Genomic DNA, 19,894 nt, shown 5'->3' with positions numbered 1-19,894 from the left:
TGGCATTTTTAAACTGATCTCTGACTTGGTCGCGGGGAAGTCCTTAAAGGGCTACAGCCCCTCCTTCTTGGAACTTCTTTTAGACAGCCTCAAAACTGATTCACCCGCCTTCACAGGAGGCCTAAGCTAAGCGAAGGTGGAGCACGCGAAGCAATAGGAATGGGTAGAACTGAAGATGGAAGCCAGCCACCGATGCAGCAGAACTCCCGAGGTCTTCGGGGTACAGGGACCAATGTCACTCGCACAGCCCCAGTCTTCACTGGAGAGCTAGCCCGATGTCTTTGGGGTATAGGAACAACTGTCACCCGCACAGGCCCAACCTTCACTGGAGATCTAGTCCATCCCTCTTGGGTTTAGTGAAATCTTTTCTGGTAAATGTCTCGTCCTAGTCGCCGAGGAGCCCACGGCCTCTGGAGGGGCACCTTCTTAAACAAAGGTTTCATACCACAGCCCTCACTTTTAGAGAGAAAGCGTCTTTTCAAAAATTAGGGAATGTTCTTTACCAAAGTAGTATCAGCCAGAAACCCCATCCTAAAATTAACACCCATTCAGTCCCGCCCTCCGAAGCGCTTCTCTGACTCAGGCCTACTTAGGGAAGTGATTTCAAAGGTGGAGACCAATGAAGAGGCGGCTCCTTCCCTAGGGGCCAATCAGAGTCTGAAAGGCGGGGGATGGGCAAACACTGAAATGAACCCAATGACTTGGCAAAAGCTGCTGAATTGCTTATTTAAAGGAACAAGTCTGGGACCACCTCATCACTCCCTCCCCACCCCCAGAGAGAAACTTGTGGCCTGGGGTTCATGACTTTTGCATCATCTCTAAGTTGAGTGTGAGAGCGACTGAGCCGAAGAAAAGAGAGGGAAGCCTGGGATAGCTGCTTCTGTGTTAAGTATGGGCTCCACTAAGGTGGCTGCTAAGGTTCCTTCAAATCCTGAGTTCATCATTTAGAATATTGTGTCTTTAAGGAGACTTCCTGCCTTCCACCCCAGTAACAGCTGATTATTCGACCCCAGGGGACGAATCAGCCCTAACCACATCCTCCTTCTTGCATGTCCTTCTCCATCTCCTTCTTTCTGCCCTCCCCCTCAACCCCGCTATAGGTGGTAATGGAAAGCAATGGAACCCCAGCCATAGAGGGTAAAATTTATGCTTTTTCATGATCGTTTCTCCATCATTCCAAGAGTGCCGCCTTTCCCCAACATCTGCCCCTTACTTATTCAGAGTTCTGAGAAGATTGGAACAGGAGAGATTTCACCACGGTCAGTTTAGTGGGGAGGCCACTACTGGGAAGCCTGTTATGGTGGCCAGCTGAATGTGGGTGCTCCAGAGGCTCCTGGGGATGATACAGGGAAACTGAGCTCAAACCTAAAAAGGAAAGGCTGTGGAAAATAAGCCTAGTGGGTCAGAATCCTGTTTCCTGGACCAGCTCTTTGCTGCTTCAGTTGCTTTCTTCTTCCTAGGTCAGGTGACTAATGGGCTCCTCCTGCTTTTACCCCCTCACCCCACTTCTAACTTCTCAGATGCCACTTATCTTTGACCTTTAGCCCACTCCGGAACAAGCTTACCAACATTTTGTTAGTTTAGGTACCATAGGTAGAACATGCTGGTCCTAGAGGCCAGGAATTCCTACAGGAAGACCCAGGTAAATATGTTGCCCCAGCTCTGAGCTGGAGTCAGGGTCACTCCAGGACAAACTTAGTATGAAGTCCCAGGACTGACTTGGCAGGGTTGGGGGAAATTGAGCAGGGCTCTGGCCAAGCTTGGAAGAAAGAAAAGTCTTAACAAGCTGCCCTATTCTCCATTATCCCTAGCATAGGAGCCCCATTCCCTCCTAACTCAAGACCTCCGTAGTGGCCCCTCTGAATTTATTCCATTCTCTAACCTCCTCCCACCCACCTCAAGGCCAAATGACAGGGTTTCAGCTGGAGATGTCTCAACCTTAACACTGTTGATGTTTTGAGCAAGAGAATTTATGTACATGGCCGCCCTGCGCATAGTAAGAAGGTCAGTACCACCCGGCCTCTGCCCTAGGTGCCAGTAGTACATGATCCCAATTATAATGACCAGAAGTGTCCCCAAATATCCCCTGGGGAGTCCAAATCCACCCTAGTTGAGAACCACTGAATTAGCCAAACAGATTCCAATTCCTGTGTCAACTGGTAGTGAGCTTAGGGATGGTATTCATCTACCAAACAGTATAGATAATACATGTGTGGCTTCTTGTAGGGGTTAAGAAGAAACTTCTTGAAACCACTTAGCACAGTACAAATCCAGCAGACCCACAGTTGGCACACTCGATGTCAGCTTCTTTCTTGCTGACCTCACTTGGCATGGGCTGGTGGCCCACAGGCAGCTGCCGTTTTCCTCAGCAGCTAGCCAAAATGGGCACTTCTGGAAACACAATATTGAAGTAGGCGAAGGGAAGTGACTAAGGTTCCGCCCCAGATTCTGCAAGCCCCCTGGGTGCTTGTGCAGGGATTCTGTAGATAAGAGCTAGAGTGAGAGAGAGGGAAATGGGGAGAGCAGTCACAGAGCATTATTTTAATTATCATTACTATTATTCATGGGAAGCAAGTCGTTTGTCACTGCATTATAGCCATGTGCGCCCAAAGCCTCACTCTTTCTAGATGGGCCTTGAATAACTGTTCAGCAGAGTTCTAAAGTTTGAAAATCCTTTCTTAAGGGTTGGAGCTGGGGAAGTTAGTTCAGTAGTGGAAAATTTGCCCGGTTGGCACGCACAAAGTCCTAGGCCCTCAAGATAACAAAGCCAAGAAGTTTTCTAAAGTTCAGATGGAGGAAGGCGCAGTGCCCTAGAAATTTCTGAGCCAGGTCCCAGCCTTGAAAGGACATCTCAAGAGTAGGCAGAGAGAGAACAAGAGGTAAATTGAAATACATTCAGGATCACCAGTGTAATATACAGCCAGTTCCACTAGAGGGCAGGAAATCCAGACAGGAAAAAAAATAGTTTTTGCTCAGGTAATAATGTAAATTTTAGATATACTGAGACCAGAGCAAAGAGCAGGCCAATCCAATTCTGTTGGTAGCAAGATCATCCCAGTGGGTCTACATGGAGGATGTTGATAATGCCCGCCTGCAACCACAGCACTCAAGGGACGGGAGCCCAGAAGATCTTGAATTCTAGACACACCTCGGACACATATTAAGATTCTAATTTTTAAACAAGATTCTCTCCTGAGTTCCACCTTCTACTTCCAAGATATGTGTGAGAATAAGCAAAAAAATAAGCAAAATCTCTGTGTCTTTTGATTTCAGGCTCTCTTACTTAACATGAAGATGGAGAATTGTCTTGGGCCATCTTATTTCTCAGTTGAAAGACAGTAATGTCCAAGTACAGAAATACTTTAATTATTTAATTAAAATGTTTTAGTTAATTAATTTAAAGTGAATACAAACTTGCTTTCATATGTTCTCTCTCTTTCCCTCTCCCTCTGAGACAAAGTCTCATTTTTGTCACCCTGGCTAGCCTGGAACTTTCTATGTAAGTCAGGCTAACCTAGGACTTACTAAGATTCTCTTGCCTCTGCCTCTCTAGTGTTGGGATTAAAGGCAAGAGCCACGATGCCTGGTTCTTTCTTTAAAAAGAATTATTTTATGTTCATTAATATTTTGACTGCCTATGTGTATGTGCACCATGTGAGTGCCTAGAGGCCAGAAGAAGGTACCAGGTCCCCTGAAACTAGAGTTACAGATGATTGTGAGCCATCTAGTATGGATGCTTGGAGCCAAAGCTTCTGTAAGACCAGCCGGTGCTCTTAACCACTGGGTCATCTCTCCAGGCCCCCGACTTATTTATTTTTGTATTGTGAAGCAATAATTGTTCCCATTAACTTTACTTTATTTTATTTTTAGATTTTTCTTAAAGATTTATTTATTTTTATTTTATGTGTGGGTGTTTTGCCTGCATGTGCTGTGTGCAGTGCCCATGGAAGCCAGAAGAGGGCACCAGATCACCTTGAAACTGGAGTTACAGACAGTTGCTAGTCATCGTGTAGTGCTGGTAATTGAACAGTGTTCCTCTGAAGCCCCCTCAGTGCTCTTAATCATTGAGCCATCCATCCCTTTAACTTCACAGCTACATAAAAATATGCTTGGAAGGGACTTCAGCAGACTCAGACAGTGATTCGAGGCTTTTCCCGCTGCAGTGATTTATGGGTGGTCTCATGTGCCCAGTGTGGCTCTACCTGAGTGTCTATGGAGTTTCATTAGAGCCCTCAAAAGTGAGAGAGGTGCAGGCAGATACAACCAGAGCAGGTCTGCCTCTGTGTGATGTTTGAAAATCCACCTACTAGGTCCTTCTTCAGCCATCTGTATAACAAATATCAACTAATTTCCTGACCCAGTTCAACGCAGGTACTTTTAGAATGAGAACCGTTATTTGTGTGATGGTTGGCTAAGCAATCTGAGTATTCCTTTTTCTTTGTCTCCTCTCATTGTTGAGGATAATAATCTGTAATAATTACTTTTCTGTTGCTGTAATAAAACACCATGACTAAAGGCAGTTTAAGAAAGAGAGTTTAAGCCAGGCAGTGGAGGTGGCGCACGCCTTTAATCCCAGCACTTGGGAGGCAGAGGCAGGTGGATTTCTGAGTTCGAGGCCAGCCTGGTCTACAGAGTGAGTTCTAGGACAGCCAGGGCTACACAGAGAAACCCTGTGAAGCAGAAAACTAAGAGAGAGAGAGAGAGAGAGAGAGAGCTGTAAGTCCGAGGCCAGCCTGGTCTCCAAGTGTGCTCCAGGAAGACATGTCTACATAGAGAGATCCTGTCTATCAAGAAGAAAAAGAAGACGAGGAAGAGGAGGAGGAAGAGGAGGAAGGGGGAAGTACTTTTGGTTGTTTTTTTTTTTTTTTTCAGAGAGATAATAGTCCATCCTGCCAGGGAGACAACATAATAACAAGCAGGAAGCATGAGCAGAATCAGGAAGCCAAGAAATCAATCAAAACTTTAACCACAAGCACAAAGCAAAGAGAACAAACTGGTCTGGTGGTGAGACTAAGCTTTAAACCCTCAAAGCCCATCTCCACCGGAAGGCTACACTTCCCTATCACCATCACCTCTCCAAACAATACCACCAACTGGGAACCAAGTATTCGAATGCCTGAGCTCATGGGGAACTCTTCTCATTCAAACAGCCACATCATCTCTGGGTATAGGACTGCTCACAGACCGTGCGGGTACACCTGGGTTTCATAGCTGGGTAAACAGAGTTGAAAGGAGACTTGAGAAATACACCAACCAGACCATGTCCAACATTACTGTTGGGGTTCACATTTTTGTTAAAGTCATTGATGAAGTCACATGTCATGATGCTCAACCTATGAATAACTGTAATCCCAGCACTTGAAGGGAGAAGACAGGAGAATCTGAAGTTCAGGGTCATCTTCATCTACTTAGAAGTTTCAAGCTAACCTGGAAGAGATGATGCAGTTTATCACAGCAGGAAAGTCCTAGCAGTGGAAACCTAAAACAGTCAGCTCCACTATCTGCAGTCAGGAAGCAAAAGATGACACGCTGATTTCTTTTTGAGAGAGGGTATCATGTAGCCCAGGTTGGTCCTCAAAGTCACCACATAGTCAAGGATGACTTTGCATTTCTGACCCTCCCGCCTCCACCTCCCGAGTGGAGATTTATACCACTAGTATATCATCCCAGCAAGAGGCAGAAGCAAGTTCAAGGCCAGCCTGACTTACACATTGAGTTCTAGGACAGCCAAGACTACATCATAGCAAAACATGTCACAAAACATCAAAGCAAAACAAAGTAAGGAGATATAATCCCAAGTGGGATTACAGGTGCGCGTCACTGTACTGGCTTGAAGCACTGGTTTTAAAAATTGGCCTGGATTTGAGTGGTGTCTCAGGTGGTCTTCTCCTTCTTCTTCTTCTTCTTCTTCTTCTTCTTCTTCTTCTTCTTCTTCTTCTTCTTCTTCTTCTTCTTCTTCTTCTTCTTCTTCTTCTTCTTCTCCTTCTCCTCCTTCTCCTCCTCCTCCTCCTCCTCCTCCTCCTCCTCCTCCTTCTTCTTCTCCTTCTTCTTCTTTTGGTTTTTCGAAACAGGGTTTCCCTGTATTGCCCTGGAACTCACTCTGTAGACCAGGCTGGCCTCAAACTCAGAAATCCGCCTGCCTCTGCCTCCCAAGTGCTGAGATTAAAGGCATGAACCACCATTGGCCGGCTTCTGCTTCTTCTTTTTCTTCCCCTTCCTTCTTCTTCCTCCTTCTCTTCTTCCTCCTCCTCCTTCTTTGTTTTTCTGAGACAGTTTCTCTGTGTAGCCTTGGTTATCCTGGAACTAGCTCTGTACACCAGCCTGGCCTTGAACCCCAGAGATCTGTGTGCCTTTGCCTCCAGAGTATTGGGCTAAAGTCATGTTCCATTGCTGTCTGGCATTCAAGTTTCTCATGAGATCTTTAACAAGTTTATCAAAGGTGGTTGGTTAGCTTCCTCATTGTGAAATAGGTGTGAGCCGGGCGATGGTGGCACATGCCTTTGATCCTAGCACTTGGGAGGCAGAGGCAAGCAGATTTCTGAGTTTGAGGCCAGCCTGGACTACAGAGTGAATTCTAGGACAGCCAGGGCTACACAGAGAAACCTTGTCTTGAAAAACCAAAATAAAATAAAATAAAATAAAATAAAATAAAATAAAATAAAATAGGTGTGAAAAGAGCCCCTGAGATTGTTTTGTGTTGATGTTTTGTGACATGGTATGATGTGGTCTTGGCTGTCCTAGAACTCTATGTATAAATCAGGCTGGCCTTGAACTTGTTTCTGCCTCCTGCTGGAGTTACAGGTCTGAGCCACCATGACAGGTTTAGCCATAGCTATGTAAAGCCACAGTGTCAAGCTGGATATGATGGCACATGCTTGAGATATTAACCTCAAAAGAATCCCTGAACTCGAGTTGGTGAAATGGTTCATCAGGTAAAAGGGCTTGCTGCACAAGACTGAGTTTGACTTCCTGGGTCCATGGTATAAGGAAAGACTCAACTTTCCTTATACCATGTATGTGCCATGCATACTGGCAGCCACCCACCCACACAAATGCACTCTCTCACACAGCTTGAGAACAGCAAGTGAACAAGCAAACAAGCCAGACAGAGGGAGACTGAGACATAGAATGCAATGAAACAAGATATGTAAAGCTCTGTTAGGTGGCTGGCTCCTGGTAAACACTCCACAAATGGGGAAGTTACCCCAAGTACATCTGGGGCTCCAGCAGTCCGTGAAGAAAAAACAGATGGAATCTGTCATAGCTAAACCATTGTTGTCTTATCTCTGGGCAGTCTTTCTTTTTTCCTTCCTTCTCTCTCCCTTTCTCTCTTGAGTTAGGTCTTGTGTAGCCCTGGGTGGCATTACCTTAACTACACTGGCTTTGAACTTACAATGATTCTCTGCCTGATCTGTCTTATCCATTGTAAGATAGGGTCTTACTACATCGCCTTTGCCGGTCTGAAATTAACAGAAATCTGCCCGTTCCTGCCTTGCAAGTGCTGGGAATAAAGTTGTGTACCACCACACCTGGAGATTGTTTTAAAACTGTGATTTTGTTTTTTGTTTTTGTTTTTATTTTTGTTTTTCGAGACAGGGTTTCTCTGTGTAGCCCTGGCTGTCCTGGAACTCATTCTGTAGCCCAGGCTGGCCTTGAACTCAGAAATCCGCCTGCCTCTGCCTCCCAAGTGCTGGGATTAAAGGCGTGCGCCACCACTGCCGGCCTTGTTTTTGTTTTTAATATGTGTACATGTATGGGTGTGTGGGTGCTTGTGGAAGCCAGGTGTCAGATCCCTTGAAGCGGAAGTTTTCTTAACCGCTGAACCATTTCTCTTCCCTCTTCCCTAACCCTTCTTTTAAAGGCTAGAACCTCAGCATCAAACTCTTAGATAGAAACTTAACACACACACACACACACACACACACACACACACACACACACAAACGTGCACACATGAACTCGAACTAGCATACGAGTGGTTTTATTGCTGGTTTAGCCTGTATATGAGCTGGAACCAAAACCTTTGTGGGGAGTTCCACAATCCGCAGTTTAAACACAGGCTTTCTGGTTTCTGTTCTCTGTCCTGTGCTGCACCTTGCCTAGAGCCACAGTAGCATCTGCAAGGCTGTGACCATGCTAGCTGGTGCTCTGCCATCTACATTTTCAACAGGAAATCTCAGGAGACTGTTTCCTTTTAAGAACGTCAGGCTTCTGTGCCTGGGCCACTTCTCTACTTCCCAGAACACTGTGTGCCAAGTGGCAAGTTATTAACCAAGTGCTTTGGAAAATTAAACTCCTTGGTTTGCAGAGTAGCATGGAGCATTGAGAAGGGTGTGTGTCTAAAGGCCTGGTTCTGCTGCTGGCAGAGCTGACACTTGGCTAAAGGGCTGGCATTTCTGAGATGAGCCTCACTAGATCCGCGTTTCAGAGCCTGCAGGAGCAATCAGAGAGGGGAGAGAGGTCCAGTGGCCTGTTCAGGATGGTCTTCCTCTGCACCTAAAGGCGGCTGGTTTGCTCAGGTAGCCCCAGAACCAAACCAGCTTGGGACGAAGCCCCCTAAGGGCAGCAGGAGAGAGAGCACCTTGGCTCATCAGCAGGGGTGGGGACAGGAGCAAGAGGCGGGATCTTGCCCGGCCCTTTTGAGACACGTGCGGTTGTTTCCGTGTCTGGGAGATCACATGACCCGCATCAGCTGACCCGTCACGGTGGAGCCCAGCTCTGGCGCTTCGCGCTCCCCGCCCTGCTGCGCCCCGGAGCGCAGAACCCTGCGGAGGGGTAAGAACACCCTCAGGCCTTCTCTCCTTTGTCGCTGGTTCGCTCACTCACCTGCACCCCACCCCCAGCTCCTCGCCCATCTCAGTCTTCCCGGCCTGGCACCCCGGAAGCCACTGCGAGGAGGGCCGTGGCCAGGCTCAGCCTTGCGCTGCCCCCAGGCGGCCAGGACCAAATGGCCCAGGGGAGCAGAAGGCGGAAAGTGGTTCTTAAAGCAGGGGCCGAGGGCTGGGCCCCTTCCTCAGGACCTGACATGGAGGAGCTGCTCCGGAGCGTGGAAAGAGATCTGAACATCGATGCCCGGCAGCTGGCCCAGGCGCCCGGGGGCACCCACGTGGTGGCCCTAGTGTCCACGCGTTGGCTGGCTAGTCTCCGGGAGCGCCGGCTGGGACCCTGTCCCCGGGCCGAGGGCTTGGGTGAAGCGGAAGTCAGGACTTTACTGCAACGTTCGGTACAGAGGCTGCCCCCAGGCTGGACGCGAGTGGAGGTGCATGGACTGCGGAAACGGAGACTGTCCTATCCGCTGGGCGGAGTCTTGCCCTTTGAGGAGGGGTCCTGTAGCCCTGAGACTCTCACTCATTTCATGCAGGAGGTGGCTGCCCAGAATTACCGGAACCTGTGGCGCCATGCATACCACACTTATGGGCAGCCCTACAGCCATAGCACTGCCCCCTCAGCTATACCTGCCCTAGACTCTATAAGACAAGCTCTCCAGAGGGTCTATGGATGCACCTTCCTGCCAGTGGGTGAATCTATGTCATGTCTATCAAATGTCAGGGATGGGCCCTGCCCCTCTCGGGGCAGCCCTGCCTGCCCCAGCCTTTTGCGAGCTGAGGCCCTGCTGGAGTCACCCGAGATGCTCTATGTGGTCCACCCTTATGTGCAGTTCTCCTTGCATGATGTAGTTACCTTCAGCCCTGCCAAACTGACCAACAGCCAAGCCAAGGTGCTCTTTATTCTCTTCCGTGTTCTGAGGGCCATGGATGCCTGTCACCGCCAGGGCCTGGCCTGTGGGGCTCTGTCTTTGCACCACATCGCTGTAGATGAGAAGCTGTGCAGTGAGCTCCGGCTGGACCTGAGTGCTTACGAGATGCCTTCTGAGGGTGAGAACCAGGAGGTCTCTGAAGAGAAAAGTGGGGCAGGTGTTAAGTCTGAAAAAGAGGGGGAAGGGAGATCTGGGTGTCCCACCTGCCAGAAAGAACTTCGGGGCCTTGTGTTAGACTGGGTCCATGGCCGCATCAGCAACTTCCACTACCTCATGCAGCTGAATCGGTTGGCAGGTCGACGGCAGGGGGATCCCAACTATCACCCAGTGCTGCCCTGGGTGGTGGACTTTACCACACCTTATGGGCGCTTCCGAGACCTTCGTAAATCCAAGTTCCGACTCAACAAGGGAGATAAGCAATTGGACTTCACCTATGAGATGACACGGCAGGCATTTGTAGCAGGTGGCACAGGAAGTGGGGAGCCCCCCCATGTTCCTCACCACATCTCTGACGTGCTCTCTGATATCACATACTATGTATACAAGGCCCGTCGCACGCCTCGCTCTGTGCTCTGTGGTCATGTCCGAGCACAGTGGGAACCCCATGAGTATCCTGCCACCATGGAGCGGATGCAGACCTGGACACCGGATGAGTGCATCCCCGAATTCTACACGGACCCCTCTATCTTCTGCTCTATCCACCCTGACATGCCTGACCTGGATGTGCCGGCCTGGTGCAGTTCTAACCAGGAATTTGTGGCTGCCCATAGAGCACTGCTGGAGAGCTGGGAGGTGTCCCAAGACCTGCATCATTGGATTGACCTTACTTTTGGCTACAAACTCCAGGGCAAAGAAGCTGTGAAGGAGAAAAATGTGTGTCTGCACTTGGTGGATGCTCACACCCATCTGACCAGTTACGGCGTGGTCCAGCTGTTTGATCAGCCACACCCTCAACGCCTGGCTGGGGCTCCTGCTCTGGCCCCTGAACCTCCACTCATCCCCCGGCTGTTGGTCCAGCCTATTCAGGAGGCCACAGGCCAGGAGGACACTTCAGGACAACTTATAAATGGTGCGGGCAGGCTTGTTGTAGAGGCTACTTCATGTGAGTCTGGCTGGACTAGAGATAGGCCTGGGACAGGGGAAGATGATTTAGAACAGGCTACGGAAGCTCTGGATTCCATCTCCCTCCCTGGGAAAGCAGGTGACCACCCAGGCTCTTCCTCCAGTCAAGCCTCACCCAGCCTGTTGTCTTTTTCTGCACCCTCGGGGTCTCGACCAGGCCGCAGGAGCAAAGCTGCTGGGTTGGACCCTGGGGAGGGTGAAGAGGGCAAGATTGTTCTTCCAGAGGGCTTTAGTCCCATACAGGCCTTGGAAGAGCTGGAGAAAGTGGGTAACTTCCTGGCCAAAGGCCTAGGGAGCCAGTTGGAGGAACCTGAAAAGCCTCAGGCCCAGCCACCTGTGCACCTACAGAGCCTCTTCCATCGTGACATGCAGGTACTGGGTGTCCTGTTGGCTGAGATGGTGTTTGCCACCAGGGTCCGGATACTGCAGCCTGATGCACCTTTGTGGGTACGCTTTGAGGCTGTTAGGGGTCTCTGCACACGCCACTCCAAGGACATCCCCGTGTCTCTGCAGCCTGTGCTGGACACACTCCTGCAGCTGAGTGGACCCAAAAGTCCCGTGGTGGTGAAGAAGGGCAAGCTAGATCCACTGTTTGAGTACAGGCCTGTTTCCCAAGGATTGCCCCCACCCAGCCCAGCCCAGCTCCTCAGCCCCTTCAGCTCCGTGGTCCCCTTCCCTCCGTACTTCCCAGCACTGCACAAGTTCATTCTTTTATATCAGGCCCGGCGTGTGGAGGATGAGGTCCAGGGACGGGAGCTGGTGTTTGCCCTGTGGCAGCAGCTGGGTGCGGTGTTAAATGACATCACTCCTGAGGGCTTGGAGATCCTCTTGCCTTTTGTGCTGTCGCTCATGTCTGAGGAGCACACGGCTGTGTACACAGCCTGGTACCTATTTGAACCCGTTGCCAAGGCCCTGGGCCCTAAAAATGCCAATAAGTACCTCCTGAAGCCTCTCATCGGTGCCTATGAGAGCCCCTGCCGCCTGCATGGCCGCTTCTACCTGTACACTGACTGTTTTGTGGCCCAGTTGGTGGTGCGGTTGGGCTTGCAGGCCTTCCTCATCCACCTGCTGCCCCATGTTCTACAGGTACTGGCTGGGGTGGAGGCCTCCCAGGATGAGGGCAAAGGTCTGGTTGGGACCACTGAAGATGAGGAGATCGAGCTCCCGGTGTCTGGGCCTGGCTCCTGCGCCTTTGGGGAGGAGATTCAGATGGATGGGCAGCCAGCAGCTTCCTCAGGACTGGGGCTCCCGGACTACAGGTCAGGTGTCAGCTTCCATGACCAGGCCGACCTGCCAGACACGGAGGACTTCCAAGCTGGACTCTATGTGGCTGAATCTCCCCAGCCCCAGGAGGCTGAGGCTGTGAGCTTGGGCCAGCTGAGTGACAAGAGCAGCACCAGTGAAGCCTCCCAGGGCGAGGAGAGGGTTGGGGATGATGGGGGTGCCCCTGCAGACAAGAACAGCGTGAAGTCAGGGGACAGCAGCCAGGACTTAAAGCACAGTGAAGGCTCTGAGGAAGAGGAGGAGGAGGAAGGCTGTGTGGTGCTGGAGGAGGAGGAGCAGGAGGAAGTCACAGGAACATCCGAGCTCACTCTGTCTGACACGATGCTGTCCATGGAGACGGTGGTGGCTCCTGGTGATGGGAGAGACAGAGAAGAGGAAGTGGAGCCCCTGACGGAGCAGACAGAAGGCAAAGAACAAAAGATCCTCCTTGGTGAGCCCTTGGGTTGAGGGGACATGGGTCAGCTGCTTTTCCTTCGGGGTTTCACATGCTGGGCATGGGTCCAACCAGATCCACTGTCGAACGCACAGAGCTTATGATCACCGTCTGACAGGGTGGAATGTGGTAGTGCTGTGTGTGAGTGGAAAGTGGGGCTTAGATTGAGCGTTCAGGAGTCAGAAAGTGCCTTTAAAAGCCACCCTTTGGGCTGGGGGTGGAGTTTAGTGGTAGGGCACTTGCCTAGTATGTGCGAGGCCCTGGGTGTCTTATCTCTAGCCCAGGAAAAGAAATAAGAAGTAAAAGCAAGCAGTGGCTGAGGTGTAAATGGAGCCGGAACTGCCAATGACAGTCGGATGTGAAGTGGGAAGAGTATTCCAGACAGGGAGAAGCATGTGTGCAACTCTGAGGCTCTTGTGGTTTCATCAAGGAAAGGCTAAAATGGTTTTCTTAAGAGAGGCCCAAAGGTCAGTCCCATGGGACAAGCCTGTATTCAGGAACTTGGGAGCATTGCTGAAAGGATGACCTTCCTGCAGGTCCTGCCTGGGGAGCTAGTTTGCATGGGTCCTTGGCTGAGACCTTGACCATGGCTAAGTGAATGGGCCCAGTATGGTCAAGCTCATTAGCAGAGCCACAGCTAGCAATGGCTGGGTGGGGTGGAGTGTAGCGGGTGGGGTGGAAAGGGTGAGTTATCTGATGAGCTCAGGGCCTTTTCCTGCCCTGCAGATACAGCCTGCAAGATGGTCCGCTGGCTGTCCGCCAAGCTTGGCCCCACAGTAGCCTCTCGCCATGTGGCCCGGAACCTGCTGCGCCTGCTGACATCTTGTTATGTTGGTAAGGTCTGTGGCTAGTGCTGGAGACCAGGTTCCCCAACCAGGCTTCTGCCCATCCTTAGTCCAGTCCAGACGACTCCTAACTTCCCATCACTTCTTGGGCAGGTCCTGGGTCTCACCCAGTAAGCTTCTTTTCTTGGGTTAAGAGAGGGGAAGAGCCCAGTATTAAGTGACTAGAAGCCACCCCACAATCTCAAAAGGCCGACTTCCCTCCTGCCCTCCACTAGCTTCTCAAGGCTGCTGGCCCTTCCTTGGCAGGGCCCACTCGGCAGCAGTTCACAGTCAGCAGTGATGACAGCCCTTCACTGAGCGCCGGCAACATCTACCAGAAGAGGCCAGTATTAGGTGACGTCGTGTCGGGGCCTGTGCTCAGCTGTCTCCTCCATATCGCTCACCTATATGGAGAACCTGTTCTCACCTACCAGTACCTGCCCTACATCAGCTACCTGGTCAGTCCGCTGGTTCTTCAAGCCCTGGATTAGGGGGGCAAGGATCCAAGGACTGGCCCCAGATCTCTGGGGTCCCTCCTTCATCTATTCTATGGTCCTAGGTAGCCCCAGGGAGCAACTCAAGCCCCAGCCGACTGAACAGCCGCAAGGAGGCCGGGCTGCTGGCGGCGGTGACGCTGACTCAGAAGATCATTGTCTACCTCTCCGACACGACTCTCATGGACATTCTGCCCCGCATTAGCCATGAGGTCTTGCTGCCCGTGCTCAGCTTCCTCACCTCCTTTGTTACAGGGTAGGCCCCTGCTGCTTGGGAGAGCCACCTGACTGAGGGGCCCTCAGAAGGGGCTAGGAAGCTGGGGGGTAGGGGGGAAGGAGATAATACTGGTCCGAGTCATGGTTCAGATGTTGGGTGTAGTGGCACAGGCCTTTAATTTGAGCCCCCAGAGAAAGGCAAGTTTCTGTGAGTCTGAGGCTAGCCTGGTCTAGCGCCCAGCTAGCTAAGGCTCCATAGTGAGGCTTTTTTAAAAAAAAAAAGAAAGAAAGAAAGAAAGAAAGAAAAAGTCCTGGTTCTGGGTTGTGGTTGTGGCTTAGTGATGGGACACTTTCCCAGCATGCAGGAGGTGCTATGCTTGAGGTCCAACATCTCAGGAAAACAAAAATGGGGTTTGGAAAGAATAGCTCAGGGCTTACGAGCACTGGTTGCTCTTCCAGAGGATCCAGGTTAGATTCCCAGCAGCCACATGGTAGCTCACAACCGTCTGCAACTGCAGTTCTCTGGGACCTGTCACCCTCTTTTGGTCTCTGCGGACACTGCAAACATGTGCACAGATAAACATGCAGGCAAAATACCCATACACATAAAATTAAACAAAAAAAAAGTTCATGTTCAATGTTCAGCCGGGCAGTGGTGGCGCACGCCTTTAATCCCAGCACTTGGGAGGCAAAGGCAGGTGGATTTCTGAGTTCGAGGCCAGCCTAGTCTACAGAGTGAGTTCCAGGACAGCCAGGGCTACACAGAGAAACCCTGTCTCGAAAAACCAAAAAAAAAAAAAAAAGTTTATGTTCTATCCTACCTAGAACTCTGACTAAGCCACACTGTTTGCCTGTGCCTCAGCTTCCTCCCCTGGTCTGGACTGATCAGCCTTACAGCTCCTGTTATTTGAAGTTCTTGGTAAATTGGTCAAGTCCTTCAGGGAAGGGCTTAGAACTCTTGCGCTTTGTTTCTAGGTTCCCAAGTGGGGCCCAGGCCCGGACCGTCCTGTGTATGAAGACGATTAGTCTCATCGCCCTCATCTGCTTGCGCATCGGACAGGAGATGGTTCAGCAGCACCTGAGTGAGCCGGTGGCCACCTTCTTTCAAGTCTTCTCTTATCTGCATGAGCTTCGGCAGCAGGTAGGCAGCTTCTGGGCTGGGCAGGCCAGGGCAGGGCAGTGGACCCACTGAATCTATGGGCTTCCTACCCACAGGATCTGCAGCTGGATCCCAAGGGCTGTACTGAGGGCCAGCTGCCAGAGGCGACCTTCTCAGATGGTCAGCGACGGCCAGTGGACCCCACCCTGCTGGAAGAGCTGCAGAAGGTGTTCACCCTGGAAATGGCATACACAATCTACGTACCTTTCTCCTGCCTGTTGGGTATTGCCCATCACGTTCCTTTGCACAGAGTTGGTGACTATATCTCTTCCTGGGGTGGACCCCAATGCTTTCACTTTTGGAGTCAGCAGTGGATTCTTTTTTTTTTTTTTTTTGACATGGGGTCTCATTTAGCTCAGGCTGACCTTTTAGCTCCAGCTCCTTCCAGCTTCTATCGTCTCCTGCTGGCATTGTAGGCATGTGGCACCACTCAGGCTACTTCATGTTCCTTTTTTTTTTTAATGACCTTTGTGTGTGCATATGTGTGTATGATATCTGTGTGAGTGTAGGTGCGTGCGTGCGTGCGTGCGTGTGTGCATGTGGAGGTGAAAGAATAACTTTTAGGGGTCAGTTCTGTCTTACTACCATTGGTTTTGTGGGAACTCAGGTGATGAGTGTTGGCAGCAAATCCCTTGCCTGATCCAGTTTTTATTTTTGTGGGTGTTTGTTTTCTTAGACAGTGTCTCTCTGTGTAGCCTGGCCATCCTGGAACTCATTCAGTGGACCGAGCTGGCCTTGAACTCACAGAGATTCACCTGCCTCTGCCTCCCAGTGCCAGGATTAAAGGCGTGTACCACCACTGCCTGGTTTTGCTTATGTTACATACTATCTTCCTGCCTCTGCATCTGCCATCTCTGTGCTGGGATTATAGGCATATACTATCACACCCAGCTAACAGTGGATTTTAATGGAGGAGTTTTAGGATCAGAGCAAACAGATTTGGTCCTAGAGCCCAATTTCCACAGTGACTATCTATCTTAGTTACGGTTTCTGTTGAACATCATGATAGAACATCACTACCAAAGGCAATTTGGGGAGGAAAGGGTTTATTTTACCTGACAACTCTCAGGTCACCAAGGGAAGTCAGGCAGGAGCTTAAGCAGAAATCATAGCTTGTTCCTCATGGCTTTCTCAGTTTGGCGCCCCCTCCCCTTACAATGGTTTCTCCTGCCTATCTCTGGCTGTCCTGGAACTCACTCTGTAGAACAGACTGGCCTCAAACTCAAAGATTCCCCCAGCCTCTGCCTCCCAAGTGCTAAGATTAAAGACACGGGCCACCACTCCTGCCTCAGGGGTGGCACTACCCACTGTAAATTGGCCCCCTCCCATGTCAATTGTTAGTTAAGAAAATTCCCTCATAGGCTAATCTGGTGGGGGAATTTTCTCAATTGACAATTTCTCTTCTCAAATGACTTTAGCTGGTGCCAAATTGATCAAACAAAGCAAAATAAAACAAAACCACTGACAACAAAACAAACAAACTAACTAACTAACTAACTAACCAGGACAGTGACTTATAAAGGGAATCTGAACATTTTCTAGCAGGAAAGACTCAAGAGCTGGCCATTCAAGTCTGGGGAACAGAATGTAGGGGAATATGATGGTCTCCAGAAGCTACCTGCAAAGGAATGAATGGCCTGGCTTTTGTGGCTTCCCTTTGGAGATGGGCACTATACTGGGCTTCTCTCTGAATAGATGGGCAGCCCTGTGGTTGGGTATGTTATGCTCCTACAGAATTCTGAGCACCAAGAGGCAGGACACATCTGTCTTATTCTTCATTGTGTGTCTGTTGCTAGAATGGTCCCTGGCATATACGTGTGTCTCTGTAGAGACAGCACTCATGTCTATGTATTGATAAAGGAAGCTGTTTTGGGGGGAGGAACCAGGCTTACAGACAAGGACTTAATTACCCAGAGTAACCCAGTCAGTACCTTGCCTTGGTTCCTAAGCCCTGGGTAGATGGTAGCAGCTACCTGCCATTTTTTCTGATCTTAGGACTTTCCCCACTCCCCTGTAGGAGACATCATCCGGAAAATCATCCCCAACCACGAGTTGGTCGGGGAGCTGGCAGGGCTGTATCTGGAAAGCATGAGCCCGAGCTCTCGAAACCCAGCCGGCATGGAAGCCACCATGGCTAGTGCCGGCCCTGAATGGGACCCTCAGAGTGGGAACTATCTTCAGGACGATGGCCACTCAGGGACCTTTGGGAGTGTCCTGGTTGGAAATCGCATCCAGATCCCTGACTCTCAGCCCCAGAGTCCCGGGCCGCTGGGCTCCATCTCTGGAGTGGGGAGTGGAGGCCTCAGCAGCAGGAATGAAGACAACCCTCTGAAGCGGGAGCTGCCCCGGAGTGCCCATGGGCTGAGCGGGAACTGGCTGGCATACTGGCAGTACGAGATTGGTGTGAGCCAGCAGGATGCTCACTTTCACTTCCACCAGATACGCCTGCAGAGCTTCCCAGGTCACACTGGGGCTGTCAAATGTGTGGCCACCCTGAGCAGTGAAGACTTCTTTCTGAGTGGCAGCAAGGACCGTACTGTGCGCCTCTGGCCACTGTACAACTATGGGGACGGGACCAGTGAGACAGCTTCCCGCCTCATCTATGCCCAGCACCGCAAAAGTGTCTTCTACGTGGGCCAGCTTGAGGCCCCGCAGTATGTGGTGAGCTGTGATGGGGCAGTGCACGTCTGGGACCCCTTCACAGGTGAGCGGGCCCAGGTGAGGCCTGTTCTGCAGCAGCTTTACTGTGCTTTAGCCAGGCCTCTGGGAACGGGACCTAGTGGGAAACATATAATGGCATATTTTGATGGGGAAGATTCAGTGAGGCAGGACAGAAGAACAGTCAGGACTTAGAATCTGTGGGACCTGAGTTTGAATCTGCTCCCCCAACTTACCAGCAAGCGGCTCAGCTGCTGCAGGCATCTGCTTTCTGCCTGTAAGACTCAAAAGTTTAGAAGATTTCTGCGAGTCTGGCTTTGGCTTCTTGTACAGCGTCACCTGTCATCATTGTAAAAAGAAATATTGAGTGGAGGAGCATCAGGGAAGACAGGTGGCAGCTGGTTAGAGCATGCTATGTGAAGAGAGCAGACTGCTTTGGAGGTGGGCCCTTGGCTTCACTGTGGAAATAGCAAGATGAGAAAGCTGTGAAATTGTTTGCGTTTTCTGAGGGTCACTGGGGAATGGGATGCAGGTGTGGGATGAGTCGGGGCTTGAAGTATCGAGGGCTCTTTGATAGCCACTGAGTCCCCAAATGTCCTGTGTCCTCTTTCAGGGAAGACCCTTCGCACAGTGGATCCTTCAGACAGCCGGGTGCCCCTGACTGCTGTGGCTGTCATGCCTGCCCCCCACACCAGCATCACCATGGCCAGCTCTGATTCCACCCTGCGCTTTGTGGACTGCAGGAAGCCTGGCTTGCAGGTCAGGAGGCGGGCAGTTCCTGTGCTGCTGGGGGGGTCTCTAGGCACCCGTCAGGAAAGACACTCAGAGGGGACTCCACCAGGAACACTGCAGTGGCAGCCCTGGTGCGGGGCAGTGTGTGTGTGTGTGTGTGTGTGTGTGTGTGTGTGTGTGTGTGCTCTGGCATGAATGGGGATTTTCCCTTCCGTGGATGGAGTGGGAGGGTCAGGCCTGCTGGCTCTGTGAGCCTGCAGTCGGGTGGGTGGGTGGCACTTGGCACTTGAACGCAGTCTCCTTCCTCCTACAGCATGAGTTCCGACTGGGTGGAGGGCTGAATCCTGGGCTTGTTCGCTCCTTGGCCGTCAGCCCCAGTGGCCGGAGTGTTGTGGCTGGCTTCTCCTCAGGCTTCATGGTGCTCCTAGACACCCGGACTGGCCTGGTTCTACGTGGCTGGCCAGCCCATGAAGGGGACATTCTACAGATCAAGGTGACTGCCTGAGGTCCCATGCTTTCATTTCTGCTTAGGGTCTGCCCTGAGTGAGGACAAGTTCATGCTGGTGTCCCTTATACCTACTCGGGGGCATTCGATAGGGTAGGAGAATGAATCTCGTAGGCCAGCTCAGGAACCAGCTGCCTAGGAGGCAGGCTAGGGGCAGGAATCAGGGCTAGAACTGGCCCTGATGCTCCACAGAGATGTTCTAATGAATAACCCTTGTCCATATTTGTCTTGCTTGGAGGATCAGGGGTCGAGCCCTGTCCGTGACCCAGTTCAGGTTAGATAAAGCTCAGCCTGGAGGCTGTTTACTGCCTGGAGACCACTGAGCAGAGTCCATGCCCCCTGCTGGGCTGTCCTGATGGGGGCAGGAACAGGCCCAGGCCTGGGCATCATGTTCCTGCCTCCTATATTCAATCATAGACCTTAGGGCATGCTCAGCAAGTTCTGGGAGGGGAGAAATAGAGCTGCTTATGGGAGGATTTCCCCCTGTGCTGGAGCTCTCTTTCCCATCCCACATGGAGGCAAAGGACGTGCACTGTTGCTAGTAGGGAAGGCAGGTTGCCCCCAGCTCTGTCCAGGACGCCAGGGGACTCTGGGTCTCAATGTCTTTAAATTCCAACATTCTAAGAAAATGTCAGGATGGCTCTGGGGTCATCCTGGGTGTCAGTCCTAGACTTCTCTTCTTCTTCCTCCCCCTCCTCCCCCTCCCCCTC

General features: G+C 51.1%; 1 protein-coding gene across 1 annotated transcript in view; it reads left to right on the top strand.

The window, feature by feature from the left end:
- The first annotated feature begins 8,659 nt into the window (after positions 1-8,659).
- Wdr81 (WD repeat domain 81) overlaps positions 8,660-19,894 on the top strand; it is a 13,665-nt gene continuing 2,430 nt past the window's right edge. Inside the window, exons 1-9 of the mRNA XM_031352792.1 lie at positions 8,660-12,593; positions 13,323-13,430; positions 13,688-13,878; positions 13,980-14,170; positions 15,106-15,271; positions 15,346-15,511; positions 17,307-17,993; positions 18,561-18,706; positions 18,993-19,172. Coding sequence (XP_031208652.1) covers positions 8,948-12,593; positions 13,323-13,430; positions 13,688-13,878; positions 13,980-14,170; positions 15,106-15,271; positions 15,346-15,511; positions 17,307-17,993; positions 18,561-18,706; positions 18,993-19,172 — 5,481 coding nt within the window. The 5' untranslated portion in view covers positions 8,660-8,947. The remainder of the gene's footprint in view (positions 12,594-13,322; positions 13,431-13,687; positions 13,879-13,979; positions 14,171-15,105; positions 15,272-15,345; positions 15,512-17,306; positions 17,994-18,560; positions 18,707-18,992; positions 19,173-19,894) is intronic.

This window comes from Mastomys coucha, unplaced genomic scaffold, assembly GCF_008632895.1.
Source record: "Mastomys coucha isolate ucsf_1 unplaced genomic scaffold, UCSF_Mcou_1 pScaffold5, whole genome shotgun sequence".
Taxonomy (NCBI): Eukaryota; Metazoa; Chordata; class Mammalia; order Rodentia; family Muridae; genus Mastomys; species Mastomys coucha.
Note: the sequence above shows the minus strand (reverse complement) of the source record. Positions and strands in the feature narration are given on the sequence as shown.